The sequence below is a fragment of the Marmota marmota genome, unplaced genomic scaffold (assembly GCF_001458135.2).
Source record: "Marmota marmota marmota unplaced genomic scaffold, marMar, whole genome shotgun sequence".
Classification (NCBI taxonomy): domain Eukaryota; kingdom Metazoa; phylum Chordata; class Mammalia; order Rodentia; family Sciuridae; genus Marmota; species Marmota marmota.
This window is the reverse complement of record NW_025999977.1, coordinates 38235667-38262639: the sequence shown is the minus strand read 5'-3', so window position 1 is coordinate 38262639 and position 26973 is coordinate 38235667. Positions and strand designations below refer to the sequence as shown.

Genomic DNA, 26973 nt, shown 5'->3' with positions numbered 1-26973 from the left:
GGTTTTTAAGGACATAAGCACATTGATTGTTTGTGTGCTAGTGGCACCACTAATTACAAATAAGTCCTGTCTATTTATTAAAGCAGGCCCCTTCCAGACATTTCCCGCATGCAAATGATCTTTCCCCACAATTAGGGTAAATTAGCAAGGTTTTACTGAACTAATGAGACAATGTTTGTGAGACTTGTCTTTATATTTTCCAGGCTGCACTGAGACAAGAGTCTATAATTGGGATCCTCAAAGTGCCATATTCAAGGCAGCCTGTACAAGAAGGGAGGTGATCAAAACTTCTAGCCACTCCAGGAAATGCTGCATGGAGGCATGGCTTCAGGCCCAGGAGCACGCACAGGCATGTATGATATACATGTCATGGACACTCATGCACATAAATCACACATATGCAGACATTCCCCCCTACCCCCTTGTGTACACACACACACATCAAATAGAAATGCATGCTTCTGTTCTCAGTTTTCCTTTCCTTTTCTCACTAACAATTCACCATCCAGAATACCAGGTTCTGAACTCTTGCTTGATTCATGAGGCATAATACAAATAAAGCAAAAATATAGCAGGTACCTTTTATTGTAAACTTGTCTTCTGCTCTAGGTTACCAATTATCTTCACAACCTTCCAAGGGAGGTATTATTATCCCCATTCAATAAAGGAAGACACTAATGCTAACAGGTCCAAAATATATGGCTGGTAAGGTGAGTTGACATTGACTCCATTATCTTTTCACTGTGCCCTAAAGGTATATTCTTTATCTCTGATTCCAGTTTCTTTAGCTGAAGCTCTACTGGGTCGCCTAGCCTGGTGAGTTTTCCTCAAGAATTCTTTTTGTTCTTTTAACCTAATGTGGAGTCTAAGCTCAGGTCCCTATCCTTCCCCTAGTCCCCAAACCAATCAGTGTGATCTTTCAGATCTCTGTCCCTACCCTAGGCTTAAAATGAGAATGTTTCCCAGTCACAACCACTCTTTTAGGGATTGTGATTATTTATTTTATGTCAACTTGATTGGGCTAAGGAATGCCCAGATAGCTGGTAAAATGTTAGTTTTGAGGTATCTGTGATAGTGTTTCCATAATAGATCAGCACTGATGCCTATCTTACTCAACAGACTGAGTAAAGATCTGCCCTTACTAATGGACACACGCATCATCCAATTCACTGGAGGCTTCAGTAAAACAAAAAGGAGGAAGAACTATGGATTATCTTCTTCTTGAACTAGGGCATTCATCTTCTAATCTCAGTTTAGGAGCTTCTAGTTCTAAAGTCTTTGGACTTGTTATGGTTTGGATCTAGAATGTCTCCCCCAAAATTTATGTGTTGAAAACTTTGTCCCTAACGCAGCAATGCTGAGGGGTATGGCTTTTGAAATGTGACTGGATCATGAAAGTTCTAACCTTAGTGGATTAATCCATTTGATGGATTAATAATTTAAATGGACTACTGGGAGGAGGTAGATACTGTGGGCAAGTGGGGTGGAAGTGGAGGACACTCTTAGGAACTGTATCTTGTCCTTCACTTCTCCTCCTCTCCCCTCCAACTCCCCCCATCCTCTGTTTCCTGGCTGCTATAAGCTAAGCAGCTTTCCTCTGCCATGACTTTCCACCATGATGTTTCTGCCTTGAAGCCAGATTACCACGGACTGGAACCTCTGAAACTGTGAGCCAAAATGAACCTTTCTTCCCCCAAGTTGTTTGTGCCAGGTATTTTGATCACAGTGACGAAAAGCTGACCACGGGACTCCAAGATCAGCAGCACCTCCCCAACCATGTTTTCAAGTCTTCAGCCTTTGACTAGGGGTTGTAGTACTAGCTACTGGCTCCCCTGATTTTCAGGCCTTTAGACCTAAACTAAGTTACACCACTGTTTTTTTCCTCCAGCTTGGAGACAACACATTGTGGGATTTCTTGGCCTCCAAAGTTACATGGACTAACTCCCATAATGACTTCCCCTTTTTGATATCTAGATTTTTATATCTCATATTAGTTCTGTTATTCTGTAGAACCCGCACTAACAGAAGGATGTAGGACTTAAGGGTGCAGATCCGTGGGGTCTGAGAGGTGGGACGGACACAGAGCCATCTCTATGCAAATTCCCAATCATCTCTGCCAGGTCTCTGAATGCCTACATGCAAATCCAAAAAGAATGGGATTAGGGATTGCAATTTCAGTTTACAGGGAAGACATTTTTAAAGTATTTCTTTATGTACATGATTCATAATTTGAAATATGACTAAATTTTTTTTTCTGGAGTTTAGAAATAACAAATATGTCCAAACCTCAGAGATCTCATTTTCAGTTTTCCAGAAGTGACTTCTAAGGGTTTAGTATTATTAACAGAAGATGTTTATACAAAAATAATTAAGGAACATAGAGATTTTCAGAGACTATCTGACTTTGGAAAAGGTGTCAGGTCACACACACACAAATTCACTTTAGTAGCTTCAATAGAAAGAATGCATTATACTTGCAACCCACAAGAAGTAGTTTCCTTTTACTGGTTGAATTCTTTTAGTTCTTTAACTTTTTTTTTTATTTGTGTAAACCACAGAGAGTTAGATTTCCCAGTCCATGACCTTTGATAGCTGAGTCAACTCTGCAATTAAAAAATATTCATCCTAACCAAAAAGCAGTCAACCTCTTATATACTCTAGCTGGTCTAATTTCTGATGTTTTCCAATCCATATATCTCAATACTCCTTGGGAATTCCTGCGAACAGAAAACACAGACTGTAGGTCTAATTTTTTATGCTCTACTTTCTTAAAGTATTTTTGCAACTAAGGAAACCAGAGGAAAAAAACAAGATTATGAACATATTTTATCATCTTTCTTTTTAGAGATGAGTTTCTTTGCCTTGAGTAGCACAAGAAAATAGAGACTGAAGGTTAAAGAAAAGTATGTTGCAGAATTAACAAACTAATGTGTTGATAATTTACCCACATATTTATTCATCACTTAAACATTGCTTTGAAAGTACATTTAATATGCAGGGAAGTAGACTTAAAGGTGAGAAGGGAGGATAGAAATCCAAAAGTATACAAAGTCTCTGCTTAAAATAATCCTATATTCTAGCAGGGGAGGGAAGACATTTACTCAGACAATACAAGGAGTTCCCAAGGGGAGTTCTCAAAACTTTCATGACCCAGAGCATGCTTTGGAACATGACAGGTGGAGATGGAAGGTGAGGGGCTTTCAAGTAGAGAAACAAGCATGAGGAACATTCAGAGATCTGGGATTAATGTGGTACAAACTGGGAACAGTTGAACCAGTTGTAAAGGATTGAACTGCCCTATGAAGGTGTTTGGTTTTCATTGGAGAGTCAATGGGCAGCTTAGGAGAGTTCCTCATTAGGAAAGTTATGCACACAAAGTTGTCCACAGGAAAGATGCTTTGGCATCAGCAGTGAGGAAGATAGAGATGAGAGGACTCTGAAGACTGGTGACAGATCTACACTGGGAGGTGACTGTAGGTGTCACACTCTGCCAGGAGAAGGTGTGGATGGGGGTGTGGAGAATTTCATAGACAGTTGGGTCCACACCTAAGTGAACTCCAAGGCATCATAAAAAAATTCAGCCGACATTGAATTTCTAAAGAACAACAATGAAGTTCGGATCTTTCCCAACCTCTGGAATCCAGGGACCAAAGATAGTTAATAGAAGGGAAGATAACTTATTAGACAAACTTGTACAGGTATTTGAAGGTTTTAGAAGCTTCTTAGAATTGGTCAGAAATCTATCCGAGCACTAAGAGACATCAATTTCACCCTGAGGAGGCTGCATCCAGGTTTACTGCCATCTTTATTCAGTGGGTTATTCTCATTTGAGAAAAGCATTCCTGTGGAGGATGGAATTTTCCTTCCAGCCTCCCTTGCCCCAAGCCTGTGAAACCAGGGCCTCCTGACATAGCTGGTTCAAAGTAGGGAAAAATTCTTTCCTGCTTAACATTCTGCAAAAGGCACTGGCAAATCTCCGAAGTCAATCATCATGAATGAAGCCATTTAAGAGTGAAGCCCTCGATTCCTCTGTGCGGATGAATAACCAGGCGGAGTGAATCGCTGGCAGAGGAGACTGCCGGCGACTCTCTTTCTGCTTTGTCACCCTTTATGACCTGCCTGATGGTCCCAGCGCCCTTCACGCGAATGTCTTGCTTTGCAAAAAGAAACAGATAATAACCACAGAGAGGAGAAATGCTAGCCCTGCAGCCTGTGATTTTAAAAGTCTGGAGAAATGGAACGCTGGATGGACTGAGGACTTTAACCTTAGGTACCTGCCCCTCTGCATTGCAGTGACGTGCAGAATCAGCTATGGAGGCTATACCTCCCGGGATTTAGCAGGGGAAGCTATGGTTGAGGGGCTGCTCGTGGCCCATGACCTCTCTTGCCTCCGCCCCTGCTAAGCGCAGTTCAACCGAGGGTAGGTAGCCATGCAGGCTGGCACTGTTGGTTCCATCTGTCTTGGCTTCCAAGGGGGAAACTGGCTCCGATCCAGTGGGCAGTGGATATTCTCTGTTGGTACTGGAGCTGCAGCCCCTGCCATCTAGAGGTCAGCACAGCAATGAGAGGAAAAGCTGTCCAGATTGAGTACAGGCAAGAGGCCACCTTTCCAGAGCATGCATTTGGCCGCTCGAGCCTGTGTTGAATGTGCAAAGCAACGCGGAGTGTTGCGTGATGGGGTAGAAAGGAGAGCCTTGCATACTAATTCCAGCTATGCCACCGAGTCACCAGCATGATGCGTATTCATTCCTTCCACGTTGGTTGAGCACCTATCATGTGTTGAAGCCTGCTGGTGGCTGTGAACATTAAGAGGAATGGGCACCCTGCAGGCTATACTTAAAAGAGGAATTAGGAAAGGCATTTTCCTTTAAAAGTGCAGGTCTGGATATCATCTCTAGGGCCTCTTCCCACTCTAACAGTCCATGATTCTAAGACTGGGCACTGACCGCAGCAGAGATGAGCACTGGATTAGAGATGTGACTCCCAGTTCACCATTTCATGTCCAGCCTGGCTGCCTCCTGTATCTCAGAGACCAGAGCATCATCGTTGGTCAGTCATCCTGAGTACCTCTGCCCAGATGGCAGCCACAGTGGGGGGACAAGAAGAACCTTGTATGGGCACCTTCTCCAGGGCCTGGTTCTATAACCAAATTCCACAGGATGCCCCACTGTAACACCATGAGGAAAAGCATTTGTTTTCAAGAAACTAGGAAAGCAATTCATCTTACAGTCAACCTCTCTTTTCCTTAACCTCCAAGAGTGTACAGGATTAGCTTTTAGGTTCACTTTTTCCTGGAATTTTCCCAGAAAACTCATTTTCAGAAGGCTTCTACCCTTATGCTTCACAAGAGTTGTTACTGAGGAGAGAGGCCAAGAAATGAGAGTCTGTGTTGTCTTTTAGGAAATTCTCTGGAAGGAAGGGAGAGTTTAGTCTCTTTAAACCAGAATCATAGAATTAAAAGGTTGGAAAGAATGTGAATGATAATTGTGTCCTTTTCAGAGGAAACCCAAAGCACCCAGCAAAATCAGATGAGTTCTAGGAGGGTTTCTAGGGTCTCTTGACTTTCTCCCTAACACAAGACATAGTTCCCTTTGTCAGAGGGACATTCTGAAGCAAGACTGCCTACAGCTCCCAAATTGCTGGGGATCTACTCAGAGAACAGCCCTGATCCCGTGGGAGGCCTCTCTAATCCCAGGTTTCTTACCTGCAAAGCTGAGAATCGCCTTGGCATCAGTGAGTTAGGGGCCGAGTTGCATGCCATGATTTTCTGTCCCTTTTCCAGCTTCTCTAGTGCTTGCTTTCTGAAGAAATGCTGGATGAAAGCAACATACACTCAAGGAGTTCTTAGTCTTTTTTTTCTTTGCTTTTTTGAGTCTTGTTGGATATCACTTACATGCAGCTTATCATATGGAGTAAGAAAGTACTGATGACATTTCTTGACAGCTGCTGTTTCTTCATGAGAGTCCCCATCTGAAGAATGGAGGCATTTGGCATGGCTGAAGGGCCCAAGCCTTACTCGCCCTCCAGATATTAGAAGTCTTTCATCTTAAAAGCTTTTTCAGGAGCAGCTTCAGCAGTGCTGCCTGGGCTTATGTCAACTCCAGACCTTCATCAGAGCAGCACTTGGTACATTTGTGTGTGTGTGTGTGTGTGTGTGCGCGCGCGCGCGTGTACACATCAAATCTTTATTTAACCTAAGAGATTTACCTTTGTTGCCAACAATGGGGAGATGGGCATTGGTGCAAACTGCTACCCATATTTTTTAGGAGAAAGAGAGGGTACATGAATGCCAGAAGGAGGAGAAGGATTTTTTTTTCTGTCTTAGCAAATGGACAAGAAACTGGCAGTTAATCGTAGAATATCACTTTATGTGTCCCTGCTCTCATAGAACTAATATTCTCTCATATTTTTCATGTGTCATTTCATTTAATTCTTAAAGGAGGAGGAGGAGAAGGAGGAGTAGGTAAAGGAGGAGGAAACAGATTTCCTGGAAAGACACTGACATGTGCCTGTGAGCCCTCTGATTAGTAATAGAGGGAACTAAGATTTGCACCAGGATTGAAACCCTCAAGTCCCTGTGCTTTCCACCGCATGGCACGGCCTGGCTAACAGTGCCTGTCTCTGGTCTATTCACACTGTGGCCCTTCATACCAGCAGGGGAGATGGTCATAATGAACACCTGGATCGTGCCACATCCTGACCTGGCTGCATCAGCTTGAATCTCCACTCATGGAAGCAACTTGCTATTGGTAACAGAATATGCCTTTGGAAGTACCTCTTCAATTTTCTCTGCTTCTTCATGATCAAGCTGGTGTTTACTGGGCAAATAATCTAAGCAATAAAATTGCCATAAACTGCAACAGACCAAGCTAATAGAAAATGTACACTGTAGAAGAAAAAGGCACAGACAAGAATAATGATTCCCCATTTTTCCTGCTCAAGAGAGGAAAATTAAGAAGGGGTGAATGACCCCTCAGGAAACTGGGGGGACATCCTGTCTAGGAAATTTGGGCTGAATTTACCTTATACACCTGTGGATATGTACACATTCTCATGCATCCACACTAAGAATCACAAAGAACATAGAGAACACAAAGAGAAAGAGAATACATTTTCCTTGTAAAATATTAAAACATTTCAGATAAGCCTAGCATTCTTTTTGACCAGCAGACTCTACCCTTCCCATTTCCATCCCCAGAGGTAACCACTATGGTAAGATGAAAACATATATTTTCAGGCCCCTTTTCATGTGGCACCTACATAGAGATATGTATTCCTAGAAATTTTCACAAGGAGAATAAATTCATGTGTTACTTGGGTAATGAAAATTTAATTCTAAACTAGAAAAAGGAATAGAGAAAGATAAAGTAGAACTTAAAAAATTAAATTCATTTTTGGAATGAAGCTACTGAGTCAACTTTTAGGGAGACCAATAGACAAATATATTTGTTAGAGATAGACTCAGACACAGTCATAGTATAAATCATTATCTGACTTGAGTTTCTTAACAATAAAGCATTAAAGATGATTGACCTAGAAATAGTCAAACTGACAAATGATGCAAAAATCAAGTAATACAAAAGAATACTTCTATGATCTGGCACTGAAATATGCTCAAAGGGAAGATTTTTTTATATAAGTTTCAGAGAGCTTAGCATTACATTTCTAGGACATTATAGCTACATAATACCAATTGATATAATTTAGTGAATTCAGAGTACAGAGTGTGTTCTTATATAGTGTAATTATCAGTAAGGCAAAAGGACTAATTTGAAAAGTCAGGAAGGTTGCCATGAAGGTAGGTTGATCAGCTTGAAAGTAAAATGAGTGAGGGGTGAAGGTAGCCATGTGCTGACATGTTAGATTTAAGAGTTGGATTACTTGTTCATTCCCTTATGACTTTTCCATTCAGTCAGTCAGTTCCTGTATCCCAGGCACTATTTTAGGTGCTAGAGACACTAGACCATGGGCTTTAGAGAAAAAAACTTGGTTTGGGTTTTGGGCCCCAACATTAACTGAGAGATTTTCAATCAGGTCACATAACCTCTTAATTCTCATTTTCTTTAACCGTGGAGTGGTGATAATAACAAACTTGCCATTGAGGAAATTAGAATTAAAAATTCACAGAATGCCTAACATAGTTCCTGGCACAGAGTCAATGTAGGCAGATACTATTATTTGGACACAGATTCTTTCTAGAGGAGCTCATCATTTGGTATGGCAGAGAGAATAAGAAAAAAAAATAAAGAATTGCGGAGGATTCCACATTTGCAATGGTGACAAAAAAGCCCTGGAAACCTGCTTCCCAGAGACATAGGCATAACTGGTGGACATAATTTTCAAGAACACAGTCATGCTGAAAATTTCCCCAAGGAAATACAGAAACAGAAAACATTTATTTTAGAAAATCTATTAAAGCTTCTTGAGAACAAGGAGAATCTGTGACATTTGAACTGTGATATACTTTTTCTCTCTCCCAACTCCACATGATAGAAACTTCGCTCTAGAAAGGTTCAAGAACCTCTTTTCTAAGAGGTTTGGTATCTCTGTAGGAGAAAAATACCACAGAATTTCTTATCTTCTCCAGTTACTATGGCAGTCACTACATTTCAGGAGAGGCCAAGCCTCCTTAACTCTTCCTGGCTCTCCATCCACAGGGTGAAGCTTCTACCTTGAGCAAGGCATGTAGAGAATACTGAAGCCCTGGTATAACATCACCACAGCACATGTGTAGGAAGAAGTTTCCAAGATGAAAGAGACAAGCTGAGAAGATAATCTAAATACCCCAAAAGCAAGGTGTTACTCCAAGAAAAGTGGACCATAACCCTCTGCCTCTAGCCCCAGAGCTATGATTCAGATTTTGCATAGGAAAAGAAGCAGACCACGAAAAGAAAGATTTCCCCAAAGGAAATGAACTTATTTGAAACATTATGAATAAATTCAAGCCTAATGATGCTATTAAAAATGATGGTGATTTTTTTGGTAAGAAATCAGGAAGAGACTGTAAATTCTTGGGTTTTGGGCCCCAACATTAACTAACAGAGAGATTTCAGAGCAAAGATCTAAATAGTAGGTTAGCTATTTCTACCAAAGAGACCCACAGAATGAAACAGCTGAAAAGTATCTTGAGGTAAGGGAAAATTAAAACCGGAAAAAAAAAAATTCACCTTCAAACACTGGCCTTGAAAACTACTCTTTCAAAGGGACTCACATTTAATTGGACCAGACTTTGTAGCAATACAAAACTTTGCCAAAGACTATGGAACAATCAGCTGACAATTTGTGGACACCAACAGCTGGGTGTGATGCCAACAGAAGCAGACAGTTTAACAGAGATCAGGGAAATAAACAAAGAAACTCAGTTGAAACTACTGTCATTCTAGATGACTACATATGCCCAAGGCTGTGTCCTCTGAAGTATGACATTAAAAGCTTTAACTGTGAAAAAACCATACTTCACTAAAGTCAAATAAGGTCACATACACATAGGTACTGGGGGGTCAGGACTTTAACATATCTTTTTGGGAGACATAATATGACTCATAATATCCAAACACAGATTCATAGTAAAAAATAATGAAAGAAAAATATGAAAAGAAAATCTTGAGCTGTGGCTGTGGCTCAGCGGTAGCGCACTTGCCTAGCATGTGTGAGGCACTGGGTTCGATTCTCAGCACCACATATTAATAAATAAAATAAAGGTCTATTAACAACTAAAAAAATATTTTTTTTAAAAAAAGAAAATCTTGAAAGCATCAAGAAAAAAAATGACTCTACAATTACAAAGCAATCCCAGTAAGATTAACAGCTGTCTTCTCATCAGAAACAATGAAGGTCAATAAGCAATGGAATTATATTCAAAGTTCTGGGGGGGGAAAAAAGCAACAATTCTGTCAACCAAGAATCATATATCTAGTCAAACTATCTTTGAAAAATTAAGGTTAAATAAAAACATTCCCAGATCAACAAAAATAGTTGCAAGAAGACCTGCATTCCAAGAAATACTGAAGGAATTTCTACAGGCCAAAAGAAAGTAACATCAGATAATGATTCCACACATAGGCACGAAAAACAAAGAATACTAGTAAAAGAACTTTTCCTCCTTACTACTACTTTTTTTTAAAGATCTTTTTTGATATAGACACACTATCTTTATTTTATTTATTTTCATGTGGTGCTGAGGATTGAACCCAGTGCCTCACATGTGCAAGGCAAGTGCTCTGCCGCTGAGCTACAACCCCAGCCCCTCTCCTTACTTCTTTTAATGAATTTTAAAAGCAGTCACATAAAAGAATATGTTCATAATTTTGTTGTTGAGATAACATATGGGAATATAATATATTTGATAATAACAACACAAAGATGAGAGTCAGCAAGGCTGTATTGGAATAAGGAAATGACACAAGATAGCAATTATAATCCACAGAAACTAATTAAGAGAAATGGTAAATAAGAAACGTAATATAAGTAACACTATAAATATATACTTATTCGCTCTCCTCTTTTCTCTCCCAACTTATTTAAAGGACATAAAAATCACATAAAGTATAGTTATAACAATGGACTTATTGTAGGGTTTGTAATATATATAGTTGAATATGCATAACAATAATAGTAGTAAAAAGTGAAGGAGAATAGAGCTATAAGAGAGTGATGTTTTTGAATTTCACAGGAATGAAGTTAATATAAATCTAAAGTAGATTCTGATAAATGAAGATGTATATGGTAAATCCTAGAGCAACTATTAAGAAAATAATTCAAATGATTATGGAAAAATCATCAATAAATTAAAATGTTATTCTAGGCAGTCTCGCCCTGGGGTTGCGGCGGGCAGCCGGAGATGGAGGCGCTGGGTGCCGCGGGTCCCTGGCGGCTGCGCTTCTCGCCCTACGCCTTCAACGGAGGTACTGTATTGGCAATTGCTGGTGAAGACTTTTCGATTGTTGCTTCTGACACTCGGCTCAGTGAAGGCTTTTCTATTCACACTCGGGACAGCCCCAAATGTTACAAGTTACCAGACAAAACAGTCATTGGATGTAGCGGTTTTCATGGAGACTGCCTTACCCTGACAAAGATTATTGAAGCAAGACTGAAGATGTACAAGCATTCCAATAATAAGGCCATGACAACGGGGGCCATTGCTGCGATGCTGTCTACCAGCCTGTACTCAAGGCGCTTCTTCCCATACTATGTCTACAACATCATCGGTGGACTTGATGAAGAAGGAAAAGGAGCTGTGTACAGCTTTGACCCAGTAGGCTCCTACCAGAGAGACTCCTTCAAGGCTGGAGGCTCAGCAAGTGCTATGCTGCAGCCCCTGCTCGACAACCAGGTTGGTTTCAAGAACATGCAGAATGTGGAGCATGTGCCATTGTCTTTGGACAGAGCCATGAGGCTGGTGAAAGATGTCTTCATTTCTGCAGCTGAGAGGGACGTATACACCGGGGATGCCCTCAGGATCTGCATTGTGACCAAAGAGGGAATCCGGGAGGAGACTGTTCCCCTGCGGAAGGACTGATGATGGGCTGTCCCTGGGGGCTGTTGGGCAAGGTCTTTTTATTGTGAAAGAACCCTAAAGTACCTGTTCTGTTAAAATGTGCTTTATCTAAGGAGACAGATTTAGAAAGTAGAATTTCTTCTTTCATTTTCTTCATTCTCCCCACAATTGCCTGTCATCCAGAGGTGTTGCTGAATTTTCCCTCATATTTATCAGCAAGGAATTTGGAGAAATCTATCTTATTGGCTAGCTTATCTAAGGAACTGGGCTCTTGGTGTTTATTTAGTTTACCCACTCACCTGAAGGAACTTTTAAGACACTTTTTTTTTTTTTTGCAGTGCTGGGGATTGACCCCAAGTCCTCATGCATGCAAGGCAAGCACTCTACCTCTAGGCTACATCCCCAGCCCTTGTAGGGATATTTAAACTGCCCAGAAGGGATGTTGTTTATCAGGGTTTTATTAAAACTTCAATGTATATAAAGTGATATAGCTTAAAATTTTCATGCCTGGGACTATTAAGCAGGCAATCTGAGAAAGCTGTGCTGTAAAAAAAAAAAAAAAAAAAAGTCTTGAACCAGAATTTCTTAAAAATTGTAAAAGTGAGAAGCCTTTTACGCAGGCTTTAGCCAGAAATCTGGGATAATTTTTTTTTTTTTTTAACCCCAGATCTTATTAAATAACTATTTGGCTAATAATTATAAAAACTTTAAATAGTAATCCCAAATAGTAGAAGGCAATTTTGGAGTAGTCTCACAAGTGCTTTGGTAATGTTACAATAGAGAGAAGGCTCGGGTAGAGGTAAGTGGTGGAATGCTTGCCTAGCATGCCACAGGCCCAAACCTAGAATCCCAGTATCACAAAGAGAGAGAGGACCCTAGGTTTTGATAGAGCTAAAGACTTTTTTGTCTAAGAACTGTAAAGTGCATTTTAACTTTGTTTTTATTTGGTGGTTTGGTTTTTTATTATTGTTTTGGTACTGAGGATTGAACCCATACATCCCCCAGCCCTTGATATTCTTTGAGACAGGGCCTTCCTTAGTTGTAGAGGTTGGCCTTAAACCTGTAATCCTCCTGCCTCGGTCTCCCAGATTGCTGGGATTACAGGCTGCAACACTGCACCCACCCAGTTGTTGAACAGTTTTACTGTGCAGTTAACATAGGTGCTGTGACAGCCTATGGTGTGATGGGGTTTTTACAATGTTGGTTGATATTAGGAACCAGTTTCATTTATTTTACCTTTTGCTAAATAGAATTTGATTCAGATTACCAAAAACTCTTGGTAGATGCATATTATAAACATTCAACCTACAAACAGGTCTGGACTGGTCTGCACAAGTACTGGCATACAGCAGGAAGGTTTTGTTTGCATTTCTCTTCCATCATATTGTAGCTCTCCAGAGAGACAGAGCAGTGGGATGGATGTACATGGAGACTTACTAGGGTAACTGGCACTTGGTTACAGAGCCTGGGAAAGTCCCACAATAGGCATTTTGCATGCTGGAGAAGGCTGGGGCGCCAAGCTCACCCAGTCCATCTGAAAGCCTGAGAGCTTGGGAGTCTGACGTTCCAGCCCCGGAGAGGCATATTTCCCCTTGCCGCCTTCTTGTTCCCTCAGGGCCCCATAGGATGGTGCGCCTGCATCCATGGTGGCTCTTCCATACCCAGCCTACACAGAGCAGTGCTTTGCCAGCCCTGCAGATTCCCGTTAAACTTTCAGGTTGGCACCTGATATCAGCATTCAAGATCACAGTTAAGAACAGTGGACTTACATGCAAAATACATAATTTTCATCTTTATATAACAAAAAAAAATGTTATTCTAGAAAATATTAACTTAAAAAAAGAAGAAAGTATGGGATAAAAAGAAGAATAAAAAGTCATCAGAAACATGGGGAAAATTGACAAAATGGCAGATATAAAACTAGGTATATCAATAACATTAAAAGTGAATAGAACAAATGGTAAAAAAGAGATTATCAAATTATGTATGAGTATGTGTGTGGGATGGGGTGGGGAGAGAATCAAGATCCATCTATATGCTTTCTATGTAAAAACAAATTATTCTCAAATGCATTTTAAACATTCTCTGGGATAAAACATATTCTGGACCATAAAAAAAGGCTAAATGAATTTAAAAGGATTGAAATAATAACAATTATTTTCTCTGACTACAATAGGATAAAATTAAAAATTAATAACAGAAACATGCCTGGGGAAATCACAAATATGTGGAAATATTTAATGAGCCATGGGTCAAAGAAAACTCACAAGGAAAATTAAAAAAATATTTTTTTATTGAATAAAAATAAAGATAAAATATTCCAAACTTTAGTGGAAGCAGATAAAGCAGGACGTAGAGAGAAATTTAAAGATCAGATGCCTGTATTAAAAAGAAAAGTCTCAAATCAACAACCTTACCACCCACCTTACAACACCAATCAATCAATAAATAAATATAAATCAGTCATAGAAAGGAAATAATGAAGATTAGATCAGATTAGAGCAAAAATTAATCAAATAGAAAATAGGAAAAAAAAAGAGAAAATTCTACAAAAGCAATTTTTTTTTTTTTGCAAATATCAACAAAATTGATAAACCCACAGCTAGACTGACCAAGAATGAAAGGTATTTGATTCACTAAAATCAGCAATGAAAGACAGGATATTGTCACCAAATTTATAGAAACAAAAAGATTATAATACAATTAGAAGACTGCATGTCAATAAATTATGACTTTGATGTAATAGACAAATTCCTAGGTAGACAGAAATTACTGAAACTGACTTAAGAGGAAATAGAATAGATATAACAACTAATGAGATTAAATTAATGATTTTTAAAAATAAATGTAAAGAAAATTCCAGGTCTATATGTCTTTATTGCTGAATACTTCCAAATATCTAAAGAAGTAATACAAATTTTTCAAACTCTTCCAAAAAAAAAAATAGAAGAGGAAGGAACACTTGTGTGTTCATATATGAGACTAAAATGACCCTTATGCCAAAAATCAGGACAGTATCACAAGAAAACAACAGACCAAGAAGTCTTCTGGATATAGACACAAGTAACCTCAACAAAATCATAGAACATTTAATCCAGCAAGATATAAAAAGAATTACATACTCTGAGACCACGTGGAATTTATTGCAAGATGGTTTCATATCTGAAAACCAATTAATGTAATATACAAAGTCAGTAGAATAAAAAACAAAATCATGAATCACCTTGATAGGCACAGAAAGACCATCTGACAAAATCCAATACTCCTTCATGATAGAATATGTAACAAAAAGCAATAGAAGAGAGCGTCCTCAAGCTAATGAAGAGTATCTACAGCCAACATCACACTTAGTCATGAAAGACTCAGTGCTTTCCTCTAACAACAGGAAAAAGACAAGGGTATTAATTTATGCCATTTCTATTCAACATTGTCCTAGAAGTTCTAGCCAGGACAATTAGGCAAGAAAAAAGAAATAGAAGACATCCAAACTGGAAAGGAAGGATAGCTTTCTCTCTCTTTGTAAATGACATGATATTGTATATTTAAAAATCCCAAAGAACTTACTGAAAACTATGAGAATAAACAAATTTAGCAAGTTTTCAGAATAAAATAATCAGTTAGTATTTCTATACAGTTGCAATGTACAATCTATGAGTGAAATTAAAAAATAATTCTATTTATAATAGTATCAAAAAATAAAATAGCTAGAAATAAAATTTTACAGAAATGCAAAACTTATCATTACTCTTTGGCCTTAGTGTCCCTCAAAGGCCCACGTGTTAAGGGCTTAGTCCCCAGCTTGGTGCTCTTGTGAGGTCATGGAACCTTTAAGAGATGTGACCTAGGGGGATGTCTTCTGGTTACTGGGACATGCCCTTTAAGGGCATAATGGCACCCCAGTCTCTTCCTCTTCCTCTTTTTCACTTTCCAGCCATTAGGTGAATGGTTTGCTTTGCCATCCACTCCCCACCATGATATGTTGTCCTGTCACAGGCACAAAATCATTGGGGTCAACTCATCAAGGACTGAAGGCACAAAAGCTATGAACCAAAATAACCCTTTTCTCTCAGTTATTTGTTACAGTAACAGAAAGCTGATTAAGGCTTAGATTCTGAAAATCCATATTGTTTTCTAACATTGTTGAAAGAAATTGAAGACCTCAGTAATGAAAAATATTCCATGTTTACAGATCCAAATATTTAATGCTTAGAATAGAAATAGTTTATTTATATATATGCATACTTATGGGGATTTTATATATAGAGAGAGGGGGGGATTAAATGAAATCTACATTAGTATCCCAGATGATTCTTTGGTAGAAGCTGATTCTAAAATTCATGTGGAATTATTAGAGACCCTGTTAGACAAAATAGTCTTCAATAAAAAGAGCAGAGTAGGAAGATTCATAATTCTTAATTTCAAAGCTTACTATATTCAAGACAATGTGTATCTAGCATAAGAATGAATCCACAAATCAATGGAATAGAATGGAAATAAACATTCACATTTATGGTTGATTGATTTTTGAGAAGATACCAAGACAATACAATAGACTTTCAAAATAAAAAAAGTTGCTGGGTCAATTGGATATTCAGTGAAATAAAATAAAATCAGACTCCTACCTCATATTGTATACAAACATTAATTCAAAATTGTCAAAACTTAAATGTAAAAGTTAAAACTTAGAAGAAAACAGGAACAAATTTTCATGACCTTAGATTTGGCAATGAATTCTTAGGTATGTAACAAAGAGCATAAGCAACAAAAGAAAAAAAATTGAAAAATAGGATTTCATCAAAATTTGGAACTTTGGTGTTTCAAAGTATATCATTAGGAAGGTGAAAAGCCAATCCACAGAATGGGAGAAACTATATCTGATAAAACTGGTATCAATAATACATAAAGAAGTACAACTCCATAGTTAAAAACAATCAAATTTTAAAACGTACAAAGAATGTTATAATGCAATGGTGGGGAAACTTTTCCACAAAAGGTCATTCTCCCTAGTATGACTATGCAATTTAGCCATTGTCACAAGAGAAGAATCACAGAAAATGTGTCACAGGTAAGTATGACTGTGTTCCAATAAAATCTTACTCACAAAAACAGGTGGCTGATTTACACAAGCCACAGTGTGCCAACCTTTGCCCTAGAGCAACTCCTACAAAACCAAATAAGGTACAGCTACTAATTCCATTGTGGACATAAAATGGAATCCATGGGTACACCCAGAGTGTGACAGTGCTTATGGCTTGGCACAAAGAGAGCAATTAATGATCACCCTTTAAATGGATAGAGAAATGAACGAGGCAAGGCACAGGCCACTACTTGCACACGGGTCCCCATGCACTCCCTTTGTTGGGCCATCCCACTCATCCCCTGTGTCAGGTACCTTGACTGGGAACCTCAGGAGGAAGATATCTGAGCCAGGGCAGTCCTGGTCCAGTCCATCAGCATTCCAGACTGAATGCAGCTGGGTGGAAATGCAAGGTGAAGAGGAGGAGGTTGCACTGCACAGGAAAGGAAGCCTTTTTTCTCTGACCCAGGGATTAGAGTAAGAGTTCTTAGAAACAATCCTTTCCATGAAAGAGAACTTTGGAGATTGCAGACCCTGGAGGATCAGCACAGGCTGGAAGCCAGAAAGGACAACAATATGCTAGCTGAAAGGAAAGGAAAATTGATTTAGGTGATTCAATTAAATGATTTCTGATACAGGCCACGAAGGGGACTTGGGAGACTGGAAAATCAAACCAAATGATTAATATGGGAAGATACCATGCTCTCAGGTTGTGTCCCCTAAGATTCATTAATGTGTATTTAGTCTGTGTCTGAAGACAGCAGGGTGTAAGTGTGTAAGCCGGAACTTTCAGGCTAATGGATTAAGTAGGAGATGGGAGTCAATCTTCTTGACTTTTGTAGCTGCCTGACTCTGAATTTTAGCTAAAACCAAATCGCAAATAAAAATCACTGAAGTGATTTATTTTTATTTATTTTTATTTATAATGACTTATTCAAGGCACATAAGGAATGACAAATCAGTTTGGTTAAATTTTCTTTGTGCTCAGTGGAGGTCAGGGTAAGAGGAATTTGTAGCATTGCTAAGTGTAAACTAGAACAGCAACAGGGATTTTGGAGGTGTTCAGGAAGGACTGTATCTGTCAGCCGAATTGATGGCCCTGAATCTCCTGCAGTCATTTTTGTGATAGAAGCTGAGTCCATCTGAGAATTATAATTGACAAACATTCCATCAAACAGATAGGATTGAAGGCCTACTACGTACTAGGCACTTTGGGGACCCAGATATGAATCAGATGCACCGTCTGTCTTTAGGAGCTCCCTGGTCAGTAGAGGAAAGATTATCTCATTCCATTCCATTCCCAGCACTTTAGCTGAGCTTTGAAAGATGGGACTTGAGGAAGGGCGTTCCAGCACAAAAGGAACTCTGAGGAGACTCCCTCCATCCTTGAGGCCTAGCTTACAGGCAGACCTCTTTTGGGCACCTATGCCTCAGGATTGTCAGGGGATGATTAACCTCAGATCTGCACGATAACTAGGTTATTTATGTGATGATTCAACTTCCATCCTGCCCCTGACTATCTATGGGACTCCTACGGTATAAACTGGCCATGTTCCTATGATTCCATTTTCTCCCCTTGAGAATTTGACTCTAGGCAATGGATCATCCAATGGAAAATTAGATGTAGCCATTTTTTACTGACTGATCTGAAGCATTGCACAACAATTGATTTGTAAGTGATTCATCCAGACATGCCCTTCAGCTCCTGTCTTCATTTTTCAATGAAGTGGAGGTGAATAAGCACTAGATAATAAGTTCAGAAACCCCAGTTCTAGCCCCAGCTCTGCTGTTTACTAGCTATGAACCATTGATCATTCTCCCTGCTGGAAGTTTCCTTATCTTCATGGGGAGGATATAGCTAGTCAGTAAAATCCTTCCTGGCTATACCATCCATAATTGAATATAATCACCCAACAACAAAATTTTTTTAGGACCCTTAGAGAGAATCTCTAATTTATTTCCAAACGACCGGCCAATGTTCAGTGCCAATAAGGGGCTACTATGACAATAGTGAATGACCCCTGTGAGTACTCTTTGATTGTCTGATTGGTTCTTAGACCCCTGTCATCTGCAGCAGTGCATCTCAAACCTTAAGGTGAGTGGCAGGAGGATTTTGTTAAAATTCAGATTTCAATTTAGTAGTTCTGGGGAGGGGCTGGAGATTCTGTGTTTTTAACAAGCTCCTAGGTAACCCTGTTGTTGATCACACTTGGTGTAGCAAGATTCTAGAGGGCTTTGATGAGGAATCATGAGCTCAGGGTTAGGAGACTTGATACTATATCTGAGAGAATACAAAATGTGAACAAATTTTCACCCCAAGTGCTTGCTCAAAGCAGGTACCTAGAAGTGCTTGATCACTAATTGATGGGTTTCACTCTTTTGCTGAAGGTTACAAGAGAATACATCTCTTTACTTTTTATCCACCAAGGCAATGTAACCCCACTGGCTTCCCCATCCATAACATCACACCTCATCCTGCCTTCAATCATAACTTTCTGGATTCCTTAGACCAACTTTAATTGAATATCTACAACAAGGTATTTTAAAACTCTGAGTTTCTTTGAACCTAACTTCCCAATAGCTGGAAACTAGTCAATGAGATTTCATAGAGGAGAGGCAAAGTATGACGAAGGCATGCACACAGGGATGCTGATTTTGCCCAGAGTTTTATGAAAGACACCTTCCTCCTGATTTGATGGCTCACACTTATACAGAATCCCTATTGTATCATCTCTGGTTGAAAAGGAAATGCATAAAGTTTTCAGTTGCATAATTTCAAACTCCTAATCTCAACCTTATATATTTGTGTGACACACTCCAAAGAGGCCCCCTGTCCTTTAAAAAGAGGACAGTGGAGCATAATGGCCTAATGAAATGGGAACGAGCTAGTGTAGGATATTGGGGGATAGCTCATTCCCTTTATGAAAGTTGAGACAGCAGAATTAGTCCAGAGACCCACGCTCACCCCTGGTTTGTCGCCTAAAAATATCAAATTCATATTGATTGCTCTCTGATGAATGATTTGCATGGTTAAAATGGAAACATGTTCATCAATTTAAGTCCTGGCTTGCTGTAATGTGTTTCTTCCTGAATACAGCGTGCGTGACTTGGAAGCAACTCAAGTGGCATCATAAATATTGCAGCTGCCAAGTTTGGGGCTTGTTTCTTTGACCTGGTTCTTAATCAGTCAATAAGTAATAACAGTGGTTTGGTCTTGAGAGCGTGAGGAGCGCCGACAACCCACATGATTAAAATTCATAAGATAGATATTTATCAAAATAACACTTAACCACAAAGGAAAGGCATTGATCAGCCCTTCAACCCATATCACTTACAACAGAGGCTTGCCTTCCAAATCTAATGGACATCGCTGGTTTCATGGTTGAATGAGGAGGCAATTGTGCTTTTAGGTCAGTGGGGGATCCATTTGCAAAAGAACAGTCAATTTTGGATCACAGATCATTAGACTTGAAAGGAATAATGGAGATCTTCTAGCTCAAAGCTGTCATTTTATAGATAAGGAAACTGAGACCTAGAGAATTGGATTGCCTAAGGTCTCACCATTATTTTAGGCACTTAGATCTTCTAGGATGTTCAGCTAGTTCAGTTCAAGAAAACACCAGACCTATATCCAGCAAAGCCTTGGGACCTCCCAATTTAGAGGACCATTAGCATGACTACCAATAGACTTTTTTTTCCTTTGACCTAAAACAAAGTGAAAATGAACCAATCAACAAATAGAGCCTCTACCACCCGGTATTCATTCATAACACAAACTATGTATTAAGCCTACTGTGTCCCCAGTACTCAAACGATCAAATTCTTGAGAAATCATTAACCTCCAATCTGGAACTTCAAAGCTTACTTCTAAAAACTCATAGGAGTCTTCACCACCGAGATCCACTGTTCTAGTTCAAGAGAAACGTCTTTATACACCTATCAGAGATTTCCCTACTAGATGCCATGAATAAGAAGATAATTGAGAATAGCATGACATCAAAAAGACTTCGACGTTCCAGTGCAGTGCCATGTCCATGTTCTCACTTAGCTTCAATTTTTTTTTAAACACTGTACAGAAGTTTGGAAATGTTTTATGAAGTCTATTCAAAGAAAACAGTGGTAATAAAAGCTGGAGCTAAGACTTAAAATCAGGTCAATTTGACTCCAAGGGCAACCCAAGCTTCTCTCTCTAGCCAGTGCTGTTGAGGAGCTGGTTTGGAACAGTCGGTTATACAAACATGGGCAGCTTTGAGCCTGAAAGTAGCAAATGTAGGTTTCAATTGGTCAATAAGGTTCTTTCTTCCCACCTGTTAACCTTGGAATTTTCCCCCTTCATCTTTGGTATCTTTATTTTTTGTGTAAGATATGGGCTTGATAATGCTAAGATTTGACTTTGAATGTAACGTTGGTCCAAAACCTGACGGGAAGAAACAAACGACAGGAAAACGCAAAGGCAGAATAGAGAACTTTTCATAGTGACGCAGGAAAAATGTAGTCTGAATCTTACAGTTTGCTGTGTTTAGCTGTGGCTTGTCCCCCAAGTTGTCATTTGTTGGCAGCACTGTCTTCAGTGTGGCCGTGTGAGAGGTGGTAGGACTTTTAAGAGGTAGGGCCTTTCAGTTGGAGATCCTTGGGCTAACAAGGACCCTGCCCTCAGAAGGGATTAACATGGGAACCCTGAGTTAGTTCTTATGAGAGTGAGTTTTTATAACATAGGCTGAGCTTGACTACTGAGTTGCTCTCTGGCTTCCTGTCTGATGATGTGCTTTCTTGCTCCCTCACACATTCCTGAAGCCATCTGTGGTTAGGCCCTCATCAGAAGCCAAGCCAATGGAGCTGCCTGGTCTCGTATTTTCAGACTTCAAAACCGTGAGCTAAATAAACTCATTTTATGTATAAAGTTGCCCAGTTTCAAGTGTTTTGTTATAGTAACTGAAAAAAGAAAGAAAGGAAAAAAGGAAAACCCAGACTAATACTCTGCTAAATGCTGATCAATTTTGCTACCTGTGCCTGTCTGAGCGAGGCTTGGTGGACTGACAAAGGAGGAAGGAACTCTTATCATTTCCCAGTTCTCTCTGCCTGTTCCCCCAGGGGACTGGTTTTATAATGTCATCACTTTTCAGTTGATATCTCAGCATCAAATTATTATCTCCAAACTCTTCTCCTACATCATTTTCATTAGCTCCTTTAAATTAATCTGATTTAGCTGAAGCTATTAACTGAGCTACGGCAGGTATCAAGAGTTCATCTTCTACTTGGTATCATGAGGTCTTTGAGAAAAGCCCCTTTCAACAGAGGCCAATTTTGTTGCTATCATATTGATGTTCGCTCATCAGCTGATAACTCTCTATTAGCCCATCAAGTCCAGCTTTTAATGGCCAAACCATATCTGTGACCGCAATTCAATTTCCACTCTGCACTTGTGGTTCCTTGATACCTTGGAATTCTTTAAACCTGCTTGATTAGCCACCTGAGGCAAATGGCTCGGTCATTTTAAGTTTTATGAAACATCTGTGCACTTTGATCACAGACCAGCCAGAGGAGAAAATGGATCTGGAATATTTCTCCTTAAACCATTCAGGAAGCATGCACCCCAAGATTTATGGGACAAAAAATTCAGCAGGAGTGGGAAAAGTACTTAGGCATGTAAAAAAGATCAAATCCGTAACCAACCCAAGGATTTAACTGAAGTAGTGTCCTCTAAGGAATCAAAGGGTGTAGGGTTCTCTGGGCTCACCATCTGAGGTTGCCCCAAGGGAGGCCTGTTATGTAGTGGAAACAACTCACTCTATTTTCTTTATGTCTTGGTTCTTAGAGATTCTTGGTGGGTGCACAAATATATTAAAAGGAAACTTCTTTTCCTCTTGAAGATCTTCCTCTAGGGTTGGGGATGCGGCTCAATGGTAGGCATAAGCCCCTGGGTTTGATCCACAGCAACACACGCGCACGCACACACACACACACACACCACCTTCCTCCTTTGATTTTTTTTCTCCCTTCTTTCTTCACTCTTACCTACACCAAATACATCTGTTTTTAAAATCCTATGTAGGTTCACGGTTGTTTTAGTCAGCTTTTTCACTCTGTGACTGAAAGATCTGACCAGAACAACTGTAGAGGAGGAAGACTTTATTTGAGGGCTCACAGTTTCAGAGTTCTCAGTCCATAGACAGCTGGCTCCATTCCTTGGGGCCCAAGGTGAGGCAGAACATCATGACAGAAGAATGTGGCAGAGGGAAGCAGCTCACATGATGATTGGGAAGGAGAGAGAGAGAGAGAGAGAGAGAGAGAGAGAGAGAGAGAGACTCTCACCTGCCAGGTTCAAAATATATGCCCCAAAGACACCTCCCCCCAGGACCCATCTCCTAACCCTTCAGTCACTACTCAGTTAATCCCTATCAGGGGATCAATTCACTAATTGGATTAAGACTCTCATAACCCAACCATTTCTCCTCTAACCTTCTTGCATTGTCTCAAACAAGAGCTTTTGGGGGACACGTCACATCCAAACCATCACAATGGTGCTACAGAGAATCTGTTAGTTTGAACATATGTAATGAGCAGAAGAAAAAAAGAGAGGCCCCTGTCATTGAGATGCTGTCCCTGCCCTTATAGGCCATGCAGCTCTCCTATCAGACATGGATATGTAATAGCAAGCTCAGACACAGTGAGCCTGAGGTCCACAGTGCGGGCTCTCTCCAGACCAGCCCTGACTCTGGGACTCTAACCCAGAATCTGAACCCTCCCTGGCACAGATCCTACTACCAGAGACATGGGAGTAGAGGGCTCTAATGGTCTCAGAACTGACATTGGCTCCAAACCATTTCAAAACCTGACCTTTACCTTGGAGTATTTGCTGGTCATGAGGGAGACACCGGCCGGCCTTGAGGGCACTTGAAAGCGTGTAAGCTCTTTTTACCATATTTGTTCAAACAAACAAGTTTTGGAGAGGCACAGTCTTCTCTCACACCTGGAATTCATCTAGACCCCAGGGACTCTAGCACTGAAATAACATGCAGCTACTCTAAACACAACAGGGGAAAATTGACAAGCGCTACCTGAGCTGACAAATTATGTATCATAATGCTATTTTAAAATGTGCAGCATAAAAGATAAGAGTGAGTATAAACTCCCTATGATTATAGCTCTTGCATAACAATTAAACCCAAATAATAATAATAATCCAATAATTACTTAATGCAAAGTCAATATAAATGTACAAAACCATATAGTTCAAGTGAACAGATCAATTCGCCGTGATGGAAGGCACTATTTACTGAAACAATGTCACTACTCATGGGTTAAGCAGAGCATAGAATGCTCCTACTCAGGTTCTGTGTCTTCCAGAAGGATGTATTGGAATCCTGACCCCTGGCACCTGTGAATGTAACTGAATATAGGGTTTCTGCAGATGTAACCAAGTTCAGATGAGGTCACTGGGCTGGCCCTCATCCAACAGGCCTGGGGTCAGATAAGGATGGGAGAGATGCACAGAGAAGGTCATGTGATACAGGGGCAGAGATTGGAGTGACACTGCTGAAAGTGTCAAGGAATACCAAAGATTGACAGTCACCATAGGAAGCTAGAAGAGGTAAGGAAGGACTCTATCCAGAGTCTCAGTGGGAGCATAGCCTGACTGACACACCTTGATTTTGGACTTCTGGTCTCCAGAACCATGAGAGAATGAGCCATCCAGTTCATGGGCCTTTGTTAACAGCAGTCCTAGAAAAATAATACTGATTTTTTTTTTCAGGTTAACATGCCCATATTACATGGCATATGTGATGAAGAGTTTTGGGGATACCACCTGCTGCAAACCCTTGTCTTACCAAGGTCCCCTGGGCTCATTTGGCCTTCAAGGACATAACCCTCTCCAAGTCCACTTCACTTCTTTTTCTCATGTATCACAGCAAGTAAAATACCTTTTTTTTGTGCCAAAGTGATTGAAAATATAAGCCCAAAGAGTAGAGGAGAAAATGTCTTTCCTTTAGATTATCATCAAAATGAAAACATATCATTTAAATTACCATAGAGAACTCAGATCCTTGTGGACACACAAACTCTCATTTGAGGAGTAAAACCATCTAGATGTTTTCCCTTTCTCATTCCCTCTTGCCTTTCCCAGATTTTCTGACTCTTGCTTCTCCCTGCACCCTGAGATCAAGAGCCTTCAGCTTCAGAAATCAACTATGGACTTCTGTGGCCCATGACCCTTGACCAACCCTGCCTTTGCAGGTAGGGTCTGGGTGGTCAGCTTCCAGCAATGTCCTATAGGGCCCCTGTGCTGGCATGCCCTGCTCCAGGATCAGAACCTACTCTTTGGGCCTGTCTATATCAACATCAGAGCCAACAAGAATACAGAGTGCATGATACCTGCACAGGCTCCTCTGAACAGCCTTGGTCTCCCTGTGAACCTCACTAAGAAACTATAAGACAGAGTGTGATATTAAGATCATTTAGCAACCCATCTCCCAGTTTCCCTGGGAGGAGGCATTTACCTGGTGGGGTCCAGCGTAACTGTCAGGGATGCCATCTCTCTTTTCAGGGCAGGACTCACTGTGTCTAGGAGACATGCAGGAGTGGGCAGGCGTGCAGGAACCCTGGGGCCTAACTGACAGGTTGGCAGCTCCTTATCAAGGCTTACCAGGCCTCCCTGAGTGGGGCAGCTGGGGTAGTTATGGGGTACTAGTAGGACTTGGAGCACTGGCTATTTTTCTGCTAATCTGGAAACATGTTGATGCTTTAATAACTGGCGTAACCAAAGCAGTGTATTCCACCCCAACAGCAGCCCTAGCATAAAAACCACAGGAGAGCCAATTATATGCATCTAAGTTGTGTTTCAGAAGGGGCTGGGCATTTCTCAAGACCTTGATTTGAATATTATGATTGTACCGAGATTAAGGGGTAACTGTGTCTTTTCAAACATTGGCAGGAACGGGAATATCCATCGTTCCTCTGCAGCCCAGCAACGCCCCTCTGATGTATCCATCTGGCCCATTGTGAGACGAGTAAAAAGTTATGGTCCTAGGAAAGAAAACAACTTTTAGTTATGCTGTCTTGTACAGGCACAAATCATTTTCAAACAAGCTAAATTAACACTAATTGAGAAACAGATGTCCAACTCCTTCTCTGGAACTCACTGGCTTCATTATTCAAATCTTCGCAGGAAGCAGTCTCATAGGTACACTGAAGCATACCTAGGATCACTAATGACAAGCCCAAATCATGCCTACCCTCCACTCTCCTCTGGCAGGCATTTTTTCCTCCTCCATTATAATCCTCATGATAATGCCACTTGACCAGTAAAAAGAGCATCTGTCGGGAGAATGTACTGAATCCAAAACCTTATAGTACTAGGAGCTTTGGGGTGTTAATTACACAAATTGCCCATCAACTCCATTGTTACTTTCTTTCCTCTGATAAATTTTTAAAAATGTTGAGACTTGTAAGCATGAATGCAGTTCTCCTATAAATATGGATGGGGATCCTGCCTTCTTCCTAATAGCCGAAACCACAGAGCACTGGTCAGTTGACTGTGAGGCAGTGTGGGGTGGTGGGAAGCGCACTGACTGGGCGTGGGGCGTCTGGTTTCACACCAGCTCTGTTACATCGACCTGGGTGATCTTGATCTGGCTCTCTAAGCCTCCCTGAGCCTCACCTTTAGTACTTGTTTTCCAGGCCTGGTTGGCATAAGGAGAAGTAAAATGTTGAGAGTGAAGTCACACCCAGACTCCCCAGCAAGTGAGAGTGGTTTGTGTGCACACAAAGTGGAATGAATGCTGGCCCCAAAAGAGCTGGGTTTCATGCTGCTGTCTTCCCTGTGTAAGCCTAGAAGAGTAAGCGCCGTAAGCTTCTGGGATTCATGTTCTTCACGTGCAAAAAGTCAATGTTATACAAATGATTCCAAGGTCCCTTCCATTGCCGAGACCTCTGCTGCTAACCCAAAGCGTGGCTCTACCACTGGCTTGGTTACTTGCCACATGGTGGTTGCAATGTGACAAGGGTTCAGGGGGTCTGGGAGTGCTTCCTGAGCGTCCTGCTCAAAGGATCACTATGGAATGTAGGATGAGGACACAGACCTTGAGTGTCCCTGTGACACTTTTTAAGTGTCTTTTCTTGTAGTCCCCTTCTTCGTCTTTACTTGCCTCTGTCCGATTTTTCCTGCTGACTCCTCTCCTTGCTCCTGTTTCCTCCTCTCTGAGCTCTCGGGCTTGCAGAGGCGAGTGTGATTGGGCTGGCCTCCAGACAGAACCAATCTTGGGCTCACTTGGCCTTTCAGATTGTGGGTATAAAATGAGAACAACTGAAAATCAGGGCCCATTTAGTAGTGATGAAATTAATGGGTGGTGGTTTAGGAAGGAAGTAGAGGCTGTTGTTTAGCCCTGTAAACACAGGAAGT

General features: G+C 40.5%; 2 protein-coding genes across 2 annotated transcripts in view; one reads left to right on the top strand and one right to left on the bottom strand.

The window, feature by feature from the left end:
• Positions 1–26973, bottom strand: part of Alk (ALK receptor tyrosine kinase) — a 647823-nt gene that overhangs the window by 194564 nt on the left and 426286 nt on the right. The gene's annotated exons all lie outside the window — the stretch shown is intronic.
• Positions 10799–12440, top strand: LOC107137384 (proteasome subunit beta type-1). Its single transcript, XM_015479805.2, has one exon. The coding sequence runs from the start codon at positions 10841–10843 to the stop codon at positions 11516–11518; it is 678 nt and encodes a 225-aa protein (XP_015335291.1). The 5' UTR covers positions 10799–10840; the 3' UTR covers positions 11519–12440.

Excerpts from the sequence above, each read along its gene's own strand:
- LOC107137384 (XM_015479805.2), top strand. The coding sequence starts at position 10,841 with ATGGAGGCGCTGGGTGCCGCGGGTCCCTGGCGGCTGCGCTTCTCGCCC.